The sequence below is a fragment of the Ambystoma mexicanum genome, chromosome 6p (genome assembly GCF_040938575.1).
Source record: "Ambystoma mexicanum isolate Mex_15411 chromosome 6p, UKY_AmexF1_1, whole genome shotgun sequence".
NCBI lineage: Eukaryota > Metazoa > Chordata > Amphibia > Caudata > Ambystomatidae > Ambystoma > Ambystoma mexicanum.
In genome coordinates, this window is record NC_090935.1 from 194,213,577 (window position 1) to 194,227,003 (window position 13,427).

The window sequence follows — 13,427 nt, forward strand, 5'->3', positions numbered from 1 at the left end:
AACTTCTCCTGGAGGTAAAAGCGATGCTCAGGAAGGGCGCCATCGAACTCGTCCCAAAGAGGCTTCGGGGCTCCTGAGTTTACTCGAGATACTTCCTCGTGAAGAAGACGGGAGGATGGCGCCCCATCCTGGACCTGCGACGTCTGAACAAGTTCATCAAGGCGCAGAAGTTCCGGATGGTCACCCTCCAGCACGTCCTGGGTCAGCTGGAGGAAGGAGACTTCCTGTCGTCGTTGGATTTGGAGGATGCCTACTTCCATATTCCCATTCTAAGGGGGCACCGAAAATTCCTCAGGTTTGTGGTCCAAGGGCGTCATTACCAGTTCAAAGCCCTCCCCTTCGGACTACGGTCGGCACCCAGGGTATTCACCAAGTGCCTCGCACCGGTGGCGGCGCAGCTGCGCCGCGAGGGGGTCCACGTCTACCCCTACCTGGACGACTGGCTCATCCGAGCCAAGACGAAGGAGCTCGCCGTGGTTCACACGGCAAGGACCGTCCAACTTCTCACGGACCTGGGATTCTCCGTGAACTACGCCAAATCCCACCTGGTACCCGCGCAAGACGCTCTGTTTCTGGGAGCGAGGCTCAACACAGTGTCCCTTCTGGCCTCCCCGTCGGAGGAGAGGACCAGGACCATCCTGGGCAAGGTGCAGCGGATGTTGGTGGCCGACGCGGCCAAGGTGAGGTCCATCAAGTCCCTCCTCGGAATGATGTCTTCCTGCATCTACCTCATTCCCATGTGCAGGCTCCGGATGCGCCCGTTGCAGGAGTTCCTGGACGCGCGCTGGTTCCAAACGACGGGCAGCTTCGAGGAAAGGATCACACTCGACGAGAGTTTCCGACGAGCGATCCGGTGGTGGGGCACCCGCGCGCATCTGACGGCGGGCATGGACTTCCAGACCCCAGCCCACCAGGAGACAGTGACCACGGATGCCTCCCTGGAAGGGTGGGGAGCGCACACCGAAAATCTGCACGCAAGAGGCCTTTGGCTCCCGACGGAGAAATCCCTACATATCAACGTCCTGGAGCTCCGTGCAGTGTTTTGGGCCCTCAGGTCCTTCCTTCCGTCCCTCAAGGGCAAGGTGGTGAGGATCTTCACCGACAACACCACCACCATGTTTTACATCAGGAAACAGGGCGGAACCAGGTCCCCAGCACTGTCCAAGGAGGCGCAGGACCTGTGGCATTGGGCCGTCGCCCAAAGGATATTTCTGGTGCCGTTTCATCTGGCAGGGATAAAAAACACCATCGCCGACTCACTCAGCAGGGAGCTGCGCTCGTGCCACGAGTGGGAGCTACGGCAGGATCTAGTGGATCGCCTCTTCCGACGGTGGGGCACACCCCAGATCGACCTGTTCGCGACGGCGACGAACTCCAAGTGCCGGAGGTTTGCCAGCAGGTTTCCCCAGGCGAGGAGCATGGGCGATGCTTTCTCGTTCCCCTGGGAGGGCCTGTTCCTCTACGCGTTCCCTCCTTTGCCACTGCTAATCCGGCTCGTCAACCAGCTCAAGAGGTCACGGTGCAAGATGATCCTCGTCGCACCGGCGTGGCCGAGGCAGATATGGTTCCCGAACCTTCTGGACTTGTCAGCGTCCCCGCCAATCAAGCTGCCGGTGGACGCGGATCTACTCTCCAGGGAAGGGGGCTCCATCCTCCACCACGACCCGAAATCGCTGAACTTGCAGGCCTGGCTCCTGCAGCGCTAGAGTTTGGAGGATACGACATACCGGCCGACTGCAGAGAGGTTCTTGCAAAGGCCAGGGCGTCCTCGACTCTTAAATGCTACGGACACAAATGGAAGAGGTTCTCTGTCTGGTGCCGCGCACAGAAGATTAACCCTCTACGGATTACGGCCCCCCAAGTACTGCCGTACCTGCTGACGCTGGCCAAAGCTGGACAGGCACACGCGTCCATCAAGATTCATCTTGCTGCGATCTCCCGATACACCAGAACCACGGGGCGGACGTCCTTGTGGTCTCATCGTCTGGTGAAAGAGTTCATGAAGGGACTGTTGAGATCGTTCCCGCCGGTGAAGGCTCCGGCCCCGGCGTGGGAGCTCAACGTGGTGCTGACCAAGCTCATGGGACCTCCGTTCGAGCCTCTGCACTCAGCTCCGTTGAAATTCCTGTCGTGGAAAACAGCGTTTCTTGTGGCCATCACCTCCGCACGACGAGTGGGAGAGATCCAGGCCCTTTCCTGCAAGGCCCCGTACTTGACTTTTCACGCAACGAGGGTAGTGCTCAGGACGCACCCCTCCTTCATGCCCAAGGTACCGTCGGACTTCCATCTCAACGAACCCTTGGTGTTGCCTGTGTTCTTCCCGTCGCCTTCGTCGCCGGCTGAGAGGACTTTGCACTCGCTGGATGTGGCTAGAGCGCTAAAGTTCTACGTGGACCGCACGAAGTGTTTTCGGAAGACGCCACAACTCTTTGTGAACTTTGGACCTGTCAATCAGGGGAAGGCTCTCTCGAAGGCTTCCATTTCCAGATGGCTCTCCGGCTGTATCATGTACTGTCACCGGTTGGCAAACCGACCGCTGCCTGGCCGTCCGAGAGCCCATTCCACCAGAGCGATCGCAGCTACCACAGCGTTCCTATCTGGTGTACCCCTGCTGGACATATGCAGGGCTGCTACGTGGAGGTCGACGCACACCTTCACGAAATTCTACTGCGTCGACCGGGATTCCAGGGAGGAGTCCAGGGTCGGCCAAGCAGTGCTGCGCAACCTGTTTGCCTGAGGTGAGCCTGGTGAGGAGGTAAGATGCTTAATGTTGAGTTTGATGTAATGCTTAATGTTGAGCCTTTGCCACCTCCCGTGGTTGTGCATGTGTGTACTGCTATGTATTCTTTATTCATGAGCATGTGAATCCATGCCAGACCCCATGCTGGAGAAGGAACAAGTTACTTACCTGTAACTGTTGTTCTCCAGCATGGGTCTGGCATGGATTCACATGCGAACCCTCCCGCATACCCCTCTGCGGCTCTTCACTTGGTCATACTGCCACTTCCAGTGCTTCCAAATCTGAAGATGGCTGCCAGAGGCGGGGCTTAGGTAGAGGGCAGTCATTGGCTGTGGTCAGTATGACACAGAGATCAGTGATTGGTTATTACTACGAAAGACAGATCAGAAACGAAACTGATACTGGTTTTTTCTTTACCGAGGATTCCCAGCCTGACGACGGGGAATATTCATGAGCATGTGAATCCATGCCAGACCCATGCTGGAGAACAACAGTTACAGGTAACTAACTTGTTCCTTCCCCCCTCTCCTTCCCTTTCTGCCAAGTTGTGGGGTGCTCCACACACTCGTGGAGGGAGCTAGAGGGAGGCACCAGGGGACCGGGGGCTGTCCACCGCCAATGGACTGTGTTCTCCGCCTTATTATGTAGACAGGATATGAGTGTAGAGTAGCTTTGTAGCGTTATAATCCTCCAAGATCTTTCAGGGATCTTCCAGCGCATAGATCACGTTGGACGACCAATATGGGCTCTTTATGGGTTTGACCCCCGGGATGGCATGCTTGCAATCCACCTGCCTAACAGTTCATTTGAGAAACGAAGGCCACGTGTGTATAGTAGGGCGAATTGGCCCAGAGCACCCCCCAGCAGCCGTCCGAGTGGCAAGGGGGAGGAGGCCGCGCCAGCCACGGCAAGTAGATAGTACCCAGATGGCCCCCTTCCCCTCCCCGGCCCTCTTATTTAACTGCAACGGATAACGAAGCCCTGCGTAGTGCTGCGGTGCGGCGCCGCTGCACACTATATGGGGGGAGTCCCGGGGGCCCGTCGACAAAGGATCCCCAGGCTGGGCACCTCCTGCAGAATCTGATACAGCTCGACTTTAATGGCAGCGAGCCAGTTGTTGCTGCGGAGCGCCCAGGGCGGACGTCCACAATATGTACCTTGATATTGTCCTGAGTCAGGATATGTGCAGGTCTCGTTTTAATGTTTCGGTGGTCCCAGCGGCCCGCACCGCAGCCCCTATGGCCCGAACCCGATCGGCCGTCGGACAGCAGGGCGGGGGCCCAGGTCAGCTTCAAGGATGAATTCCTAGTTAGAAGGGCTCCTCCCCACCCCCCCACCGCCGCGTCCCCGGCCTCCTTACTTAAGAGTGAGTGTGTCGTCCCCCGGTCAAATCCCAGTGCACTGCGGCAGTGTGCCGACTCCACACAAGCCTCACGTCGGGGCTCCAAAAGGCAAAGGGCGAGATCAAAGCCCAACCGCAGGCGAGCGCCCAGACCGCCGATGCCTCCTCGTCCCTTCGGTCAGCGCGGGTCCCATGTCCCAGTCACAAACTGCACTTGAGGGTTCGGCGCAGTCCATGGGCTCAGGCTCCGCCCATCCATGGCCTCACGCCTCCCTGAATCCATAGCCGCAGGAAGTTTCCACACGGAGCTTCCAGGCGGATCGCGCCTGCAGAGTAGGCCGGTCCAGACTCGGACAGGAAGAATTCCGGCCCACTCGAACGCAGCCTTCCAGGATTTTCAGGAGCTGTGGTCGGGTAGTTAGGCCAACTGTGCATAGGTTTATAGCACCTCAGGCAGCTCCAAAGAGCCGCCTGAGGTGCTATCACAGGATTTCTGGATGGAGCAGGAGCACACAAATCAGGCCGCCATCATCGTCGTGCGCAACAGCGCCCTTAGCTTTTTATTACTTTTGAAGTGCACCAGGCCTACTCCATCCAATGCCTTGGGCTTCAAGCCATGTGCAGACTGTGTCCCGGCAAATGTCAGTCTCGGATCTGCACCACATTTATTTGTATTGCTTGGGCGAGGACCGTGACACCCAGGATTGCGGGTCATGCCTGTCCATGGGCAGACCTATGGACTCCACATATGGTCTCCGTTCTCTCTCCTTTTTCCTCCTCTCCCATTAATGGTGGCACCCGCTGTGATGCTCTCCTGGCCCCCTTCCACTCCTCTAAAACCATCATTAATGTTTACCTAAATGGCACCGTCTTGGATCAAGGCCCTCAGGCCAACCTCCTCCTCTTTGAGAGACGCTTCCCACGCCTCATCAACTTCCTTCCAACTCCTGCTGTCCCTTTGTTCCCTTCTCCGGCTCCCTTGCCTCCACCCTCCACTACTTCTCTGGTTTCCCCTACTTCTTCTCCAGCTGCCCTGTTGCCTCCCTCCTCTGCGACCTCTCTGGCACCTTCATCCTCCTCCTTGACTACCTTGCCCTCTCCTCCTTCCTCTTCTACCCTCCCTCGGGCTCCTTCTATACTTCCGCAGAGCGTACCTCTGACCTGTACCCCCTCATGGAATTCTTTCAAGGGTGGGAACCTTTTCCACATTGACACACTCAATGCTCTCTCAGCTGTCAAACATTCCTCTGACATCAGCCGTCTCCTGGAAGAACTCGACCTTGATGTTCTGGGTCTTACCGACACATGGTTCGCGGCCAGATCTGTCAGGTTTTGAGATTCTCCTCCCTAGTAGCTAGAAGATGCTCTCTGCGCCCAGATCCAACTGTCCTGGAGGGGGTGTAACCTTGATCTTCCAGAATGGATCCCTGCCTCTTTCATTCTTATGCAGATCCACTCCTCCTTTGAATGCCTGGTCTGCAGGCTTTCTCTCCTTGCTGCTCTCACTGTTGCTGCTCTCTACCAGCCACCTGGACAGGTAACCTCCTTTCTCTCCGAGTAACCTCCTTTCTCTCCAAATAGGCGGACCGCTCCTCCTCCCTCCTGGCCTCGACCACTCAACTCCTTTTTGGAGACCACAACAATCCACCTGGAAGCTTCCTGTCCCTCCTCTGGACTCTTTCGCAACCTCTGCGATTCTCTCTTTCTCTCTGTCTCTTTATTCTTCTAGCCCGACTCACTCTGCAGAGCACACCCTGGATGTTCTGATCTCCTCAGACCGCCCCCTCTCTAACACTCTCACCACTCCTCTCTCCTGGAGTGACCACTTTCTCCTCCCCTCCCATCTCTCAGTCTCCACCCCTCAGGCCGGGCCAACCCCTGCACTGCCACCCACCTTCTCGGTCATCCAACCCACAAAGCGTGTGTCAGCTGAGGCTTTTGCCGCCACTTCCTCTCCCACTCCTTCACCTCTGGCTGACTCACATCCTGACACAGCCCTTTCCAACCTCCATTGTTCTATTTCTGGCACTCTTAATTTACCTCTGTCATGAGGATCCGATTGAAGCCCGAAGCCAAGTGCAACTCTTGGTACGGCTCAGACCTCATCACCCTTAAACGCTAGTGTAGGGTGGCTGAGAGGAAATGGCGGGCATCTTGTGCACCCACTGACAAACTGGCCTGCCGTCTGCTCCAAAGGCAGTACCAACTCTCTGTCCGCACTAAGAAGAGAGCTCACATCCAAGCCTGCGTCTCTGCGGCATCTAACAACTCGGTCGAACTCTAAAATCTGTAAGGAGCCAGGCAGTCCTCCTGCAGCCTCTACCTCTCCTGTTCTTTCCAAGGCCGTCTGCTCAGCCTTGGCTTCACATTTTATCTCTAAAACCCAGGACATCCTGTCCATCCTCTCTTCCTCTCCTTCTTCTTACTCTACCTTCTCCTCTACCCCTTGCCCTCCTGCGTTCGCCTCTCCTCCTGTCTTCTCTTCCTTCCCTTTGTTCACCCCCAAGGTTTATAGACAAGTCCAATCTATGAAAATGTCATCAAAATAGGTTCTTCCCTGTTCATCCAAAACTATCAAGGGCCACATTGACACCCTCGCTCCAGCCTTGACCGACTTCTACAACCACTCTTTGCCACTGGAATCCTCCCTTCCCCTCAGAAGCACTCTCTTGTGCACCCTCTTCTGAAGAAACCCTCAGCCGACCCCTCCTATCCGGCTAACTATCGCCCGATCTCCATTACTCCTTTTCTGGACAAACTCTTGGAAAAGCTCGCCATCTCCCAGCTGAACATTCACACAGAATCTGTTGGCTGTCTCCATGACCATCAGTCTGGCTTGAGAGTAGCCAGACACATGGAAACTGCTCTCCTGAACATCCGTGAAGACCTGCTCTCCAACCTTCATACTAACCTCCCTTCTGTCCTCATCCTATTTTATCTCCGCTTTTCATACTGTCAACCATGTCATCCTGCTCAACGGGCTCTGTGATAACCTGAGTATCACTGATCAGGCCCTGGCCTGGCTGACATGCTTCCTCTCTGAATGACCCTCCCATGTCCAAATTTGGTCTCTCCTCTATCTCTCTCTCTACCAGTGGTGTTCCCCAGGGGTCTAATCTTTTACCCTGGCTGTTCAACCAATACCTGGCACCTCTCGCCCACTGCATAGCTGCTCTCTGCTCCTACTTTCAGTGCTATGCAGATGAAACTCAGCTCGTTTTCAGGCTTCCTTCAGCCGCCTCTTCTCCCTCTCTCATCCCGGATTGTCTGTCCGTAATCCAGGAGTGGTGCGTCGCCAATGATCTCTGTCTTAATGCCAGTAAGACAGAGATCCTCCTCATCTGCTCACCAGCACCTTGCTTTCCTATCGCTCTCAGGCCACCCACACTGGTTCTTCTTCCTGCTCCACCCTGTGAGGCTATGAACCTCAGGGTCATCTTCAACTCCACGCTCTCATTCTCTCCTCACATCTCTGACGTTTCTAAGAAGTCAAACTACCAGCTGCACCTCCTCAGAGGTATTCTTCCTTTCCTCTCTTTCCCCCAGAAGCTCACTGTCTCCGGAGCTTCGGTTCTCTCTAGGCTGGACTACTGCAACAGCCTCTTTCTAAAACTGCCTGCCTCTACTCTCCATCCTTTACAACTCATCCAGAACAGTACTGTGAGACTTGTCCTTGGCCTCAAGCCCATGAATCGTATATCTCCAGCTCTGAAACCTCTCATTTGGCTCCCAGTGACTTCAAGGATCAACTTAAAGACCCTCTGCATTGTCCACAGGGCTTTCTGGGCCCTCGGACCTCAATACCTCCAACTCTCTCTACGGAAATGTCTTCCTACTCGAGCTCCTCGCTCCTCCACCTCCGACTCCTTGAGGGTCAGTCGCTTCTCCAAGCAACGAGTTGGGGGGGATCTTTCTTCGGCTGGTGCCACCCTCTGGAACAGCCTCTGAAACTTGAGCAGAACCATCTCCGGTTCCGGAAGCACATCAAGACCTTCCTCTTTGTTTCTGCCTTCTCTCTTCCTCTCCCCTGATGACCTCCTGTCTGATGTATGCACTGGGCACCTGGGAACCCTCTGAATTCGGACCCAGGTCCCCGCCTTTCCATCTGCATACCTGCACAGCCTCCTGGCACCCCCTGCACTTGTGGTCTGTGTCTGTAACCCTAAAGACCAGACTGAACTTCTACACTCGCATTTGCCACCTGTTGACTGCACTACTTGTGCTCTTATTCCTTGTCCTGCATTTGACCACCCTACCACCTCCCCTGGCAATTCTCCCCTCCCCACTCCCCTGCACTTGCGCAATCTCAATTTCACTACGCCTAGCAGGAACGCTTTTTTTGTCCTCCCTCTGTTTCCCCTCCCTTGCCGGCCTTGAAACACTTGTGTATAGGCGTGTTATAAATGCCATATCATATCATATATCATGTACCCAACGGCCCTCCGAGAGAGGGCAGCAAAGATCTTTACCTTCATCCACAAGTCAAAAGGTGAACCTCTGCGTTCTTGATGGATATTGCACAGTGTGGCCCAACGCTCCGAGGAGCAGATGGCGCCGTCTACATATAAGAAGCAGCAGCAGTATCAGAAGAGGCCCCGCTCCCCGAGTGAGTCCTTGCACCGACAAGAAGAGCCACCACTCCACGAAGTCCCCATAGCATCCGGTGCAGGTCCCTTTTTCCACCCAGCCCTCTGTGCCGGAGGAATGGGAGGCTTTTCACCTGATAATGTTGTACATCTTCGCCATGGCTCTGGCGGCTCTGGGCCTTGGCGTCTGTGGCACAGGTGACTGTGCTGTTACCTCCTGCGATGCTGCAAAAGGCATCCCACTGCATCTTTTGCGACCAGCAGGATACCCTCTGTGGTCCACTCCCTCACGCTTAAGGGCTTGCGTCTTTACCTGATGGAGGCAGAGGTGTCGCTGTGCAGGCAAACCTCGCCTTTCGATGAGGAGGCCTCAGCGCCAGCACCGGTGATGTCGTCGGCCCCGACGAGCGCGGCGGACTCACTGGCTCTGCAGGATTATATTCCACTCATGTGGATGCCTTCATGTCAAAGATGTGTGACATCTGCGATTAGGGCAACCAAGTCCTTTTTGGTCTTGAACCTATGGGTTCATGGAGATGAGGGATTTCCCTGAAAAGTTCTACGGGGAAGGTGAGGACATGCTGAGCCTGACAGAGGAACTGCAAGGGGCCAGTGACTTTGACACCTCCCAGGAGATTACATTTTTGCATGCTCCCACCACAGGAAAGCCTCTCGATGCCTTTCAGCGCTCGATGGCTAAGGTGGCAAGTACTCTGGGGCTGTCTGCCCCGTCCAGGTCCACATTATGACCCTTTTGACATTCCGGATGATTCCCACAAGAAGTAGACACTCCTGCTTTTTAATATGGCAGTGGAGTACCTTGTACTGGATGTGTGGGAGACACCTGACTCTGTCCCAGCAGTGAGCAAGGATCTGGTGAGGAAACGCTGTCCTGCTCCCTCAAATCCAACCTTTCTTTCTTCGCATGCTGCGCCTGAGAAATTGGTTGTGCAGGCCATGATGGCTAGCCTGAAGACACCTCTATCTTCCCATCCCTTCTGCTGGACAAGGAAAGTAAGAGATTTGACGCATGGGGAAAAAGGTATTTGCGTCGAGCAGTCTTGCACTGCGGGCCGTGCATGCCACTTGCGCCGTGGCAAAGTTTTCCTTCAGCCTTTAGGTTGCTGTGGCCAATGCGGCTGAGTATGAGGGACGGTTTCTAGTCCGTGATGTCTCACGACATGGCCACCCACTGAACTTACAGGACCAGGCTCCTGCACGACCAGTTGCCCCTGCACTGTCTCTGGTCCACCCAACTACTTAGGGACTGTATCTGCAACCCTACAGTCCCCTGGCTATCTGCACGTATGAGTCACCTCCCTGGCAGCACTTATGAATTCCTTTGCACTCTCCCCTCCCCCTACCCTCCTGGCACTTCACCTTTATACCCCACGCACTTGCGCAATTTGAATGACACATGTCCTAGTACGATAGTTGTTTTGTCCTCCTATCTTCCCTTCCTTGTCTTGTCGCGCCTAGAAACACTTGTGTACAGGCACGTTATAAATGACTCATCATATGCAAGTGCAGATTTTGATCCATTGGGTGCATGTTTATCTCATGATTATTTATGATGGATAGCCTGAAAACCTGACCTGTTTGGGGTCCTCGAGTACAGGAATTGTGCACACCTGAACAGTGGACTCACTTACGGTTCCTAGTGATAGCCTCGACATCCAAAGCATCAAATGCAAAAGCCTCGGAAAAAAAATGCATCGAAAAAATGCATTTCTTTCAATTTTTTTTTAGTGGGGGGTCCCTCCCCAAACCCTTTTTTACCCCTTAAAACCCATTTTAATAAATAAAACCTTTACCTACAAAAAAAATCATTTTTTCGAGGCTTTTGCATTCAATGCTTTTGCATTTGATGCTTTGTATTCGTGGGAATCATTGGATACCCTCACTTACTGATCTGCATAATTTTACACACTACTAAACCCACAGTGCAAAGGTTATTCTTGGAGAATGGCTATTGACTGCACAGAAATACACACAAAATGCAAACGTGTCAAGAGCAAATGGTCGCTATTACACCCTCTGTTTTAACAGTCGCCACAGGATTCAGTTGTAAATTTGAACTATCTAGAAGCTACATCTTTGCTAATATAGTCTTCTCTTCATACTGTGTTGGCCTGTCAAGAATCAACTTAACTCCTGTATACTCCTCTTTTAGCAGCTGCCTGATTTCTATTCACCTATGTTACACCCACAAATAGAATCACAGTTGATTAGATATCTGACTTAACAGTACTGAGTCACATAATAGACAACTAGATTGAAGCTTAAGTTGCCTGGCCAGTCTCTTGGAGGTAGAATGCATTCTTTGTTGAATTAATTTGTTTTGTATAGGACCCTCCTGCATCACTTTACAACCCCCCAAACCTTCATTGCAGGGTTTGGAGAGGCGAGTCTTAGAGGAAATATACACAACGTGGGCACATGTTATTCCTGCTATACTGCCATCTCACTCCCTAATACAGAAAACTCCCTGACTTCCTGTCACCTCCTCTTACCTACCTACTTGGTGTGTCTTCTGACCTTGAATGCCTGCCAAAAAAGGCAAACAAAATATGTGGATACCTGATGATCTCCCTCATCTCTTCCAGTTCCCTATCCTCCCCAGCCCCATCTGCAAAAGAAAAGTAAATGACTGACTGTCATCAAACCTCCCTGACCTCCGTTAGCTTCCCTTCCCTCTCACAGTGACATGCCTATTGCCAAGTACCACATCATGCCATGACAGAGTGGCAGCCACAGATGTGTAGCACTAACAGATGCATATGTCCCACTCTCAGTGACCACAGCTCTTGCGCTCAGTCTTCTCACTAATATGCCTGCTTTTGAGTGGTGTACAAGACCTTGGACTGTGGTTTACCACTGTTGAGATGTCACAATATGGAATATGCGTTTTTATAAATATATATATATATATATTTATATATTTGCTATTGCTCTAATCGAGAAAAATTGTATTTTAATTTCTTATCTATGCAGCGGGATATTGTGTGATAACATATATCCTTGGTGTTGGAGACCGGCATCTGGATAACCTCCTCCTGACCAAAACAGGTACGCTATGTTTGTAAATGTTATGTTTTTTATTGTCTCATGTTCCATATCTATTACCTGGACAATTGTTTTCTGTATCGTCTAGCAATAAAGTACCCAGGATTATGCTGGGGATTCAGTAGTTTAGTTTATTTATTTGTAGAGCACACTTAGCTCTCAGGTATCTAGGCGCTTAAGCTTGAATACATAGTTGCAGAAACAAGACAGATGACAATTTGAAATTAAATTACATACAGTACAGTTACAAATAAATTAAATGCTATACAGTTACAGAGACAGCGCATATAGCACTTGAGTTGAATTAAGTTACGTAACCAATCTGAGAATCAGGTGGCAGGCAAGAGTACAATGAGAATTAAGGAGACAGGGCGGGTGTCAAAAATTAACATTTTTGGGACAGTGACTACATATACATACAGAGAGTCTGTATAAAGTATTGATATACAACGTTCTAGGAAAAGTCACTGAGCAGTTGGTACAGGATGGCTAGGAATGTAAATGAATCCTGCTGAGGCAAGAGCCAAGCTTTTGCGCTATTTCTGAAGGACCAGAAGGATCGTTCTGCTCTGGGAATGTTGGGCTAGGCGTTCCACAGCTTGGCCAGGGAAGCTGGAACCCCGTGCTCTTTGTATGTTGAAATGTTAAGGCGATGTGAGTAGTTAGATCTGGTAGTCTGTTTGATCACCATTTCTAACTGAATCGCGATAAAAAAAAGAATTTGGATTTACATTAAATGCTTTTTTAACATATTTGAATTTTTAGGTGCAAAACAAAATGCTAGGTACATGTCAAAGATTGGGTGGACATCACCAAACGATTGAGAGATTGTGGCGATTTCATCAGTTAAGGTTAAGTGATAGAGTATACATGGTTATTCTAATGGATTCCTTCCTCCCTTAGGTATCTTCTTCAGTGCCAGCTGTCTTCTAAAACCTTTCAGCCTCTAGGGGGCGAGTGCAGCTTTCTGTTGGCTCTGCCTGATGCTGTTGGGTACCCAAACACTCCTCTCCTTATCTGCTACTACAACTCCTCTTCTTACCATTGCTACATCTCTCCTCTTCCTACTGCTACCGCTTCTCTTCTACTACCACTACTCTTCTCTTTTATCACTACTTCTGCCTCTCATTACTATCTCTCGGCTCTCACTACCTCCCACTACTACTACTACAACAACTTCTCTCCTTGCACGCATGCACACTCACTTCGCAGTACCCTCCCTCCTGTAACAGACTCAGCAACCACATCCTCCTGCTGGTCTCTTGGTGGTCCTGTACTTCACTGCTGACCTCACCCACTTCACGCCACACTTCCTGTTTCCTGATACCTCCTTAAATCTCTCTCCCCATCCCATGATTGGCTGCCTCTCCCTAGCCAATCTCGCTCTCCTATTTCTCAGACTGTCTGAGGGCAAATAAAAAACAGGGGACAGGACCGGAGCCTTTTGCACCGCAATAAATTGCACTTCCCCTTTAAGAGTTAATTAAGGCACGGAGAGGCACAGCAACCGGCGTGATCATGCACGTTAACCCCGCCCCTCAGCACCACACCGTAGTCCCTTTTCCTGCATTGATGAGAACGGACGCCAAGCACTGCATCAGTGCATTCATTTGCTGTGCACGTCCTCTCAGCGTGGTAAAGAAGCTTATTTTTTCATTTTTGTTTTACTTTCTACCTTGGCCTTCGGTGCCCC

General features: G+C 52.1%; 1 protein-coding gene across 2 annotated transcripts in view; it reads left to right on the forward strand.

Moving 5' to 3' along the window:
• PIK3C3 (phosphatidylinositol 3-kinase catalytic subunit type 3) overlaps positions 1–13,427 on the forward strand; it is a 1,987,152-nt gene that overhangs the window by 1,546,748 nt on the left and 426,977 nt on the right. For both annotated transcript variants that reach the window (XM_069626883.1, XM_069626882.1), the window contains exon 21: positions 11,663–11,737. In XM_069626883.1, the coding sequence (XP_069482984.1) occupies positions 11,663–11,737 (75 nt within the window). The remainder of the gene's footprint in view (positions 1–11,662; positions 11,738–13,427) is intronic.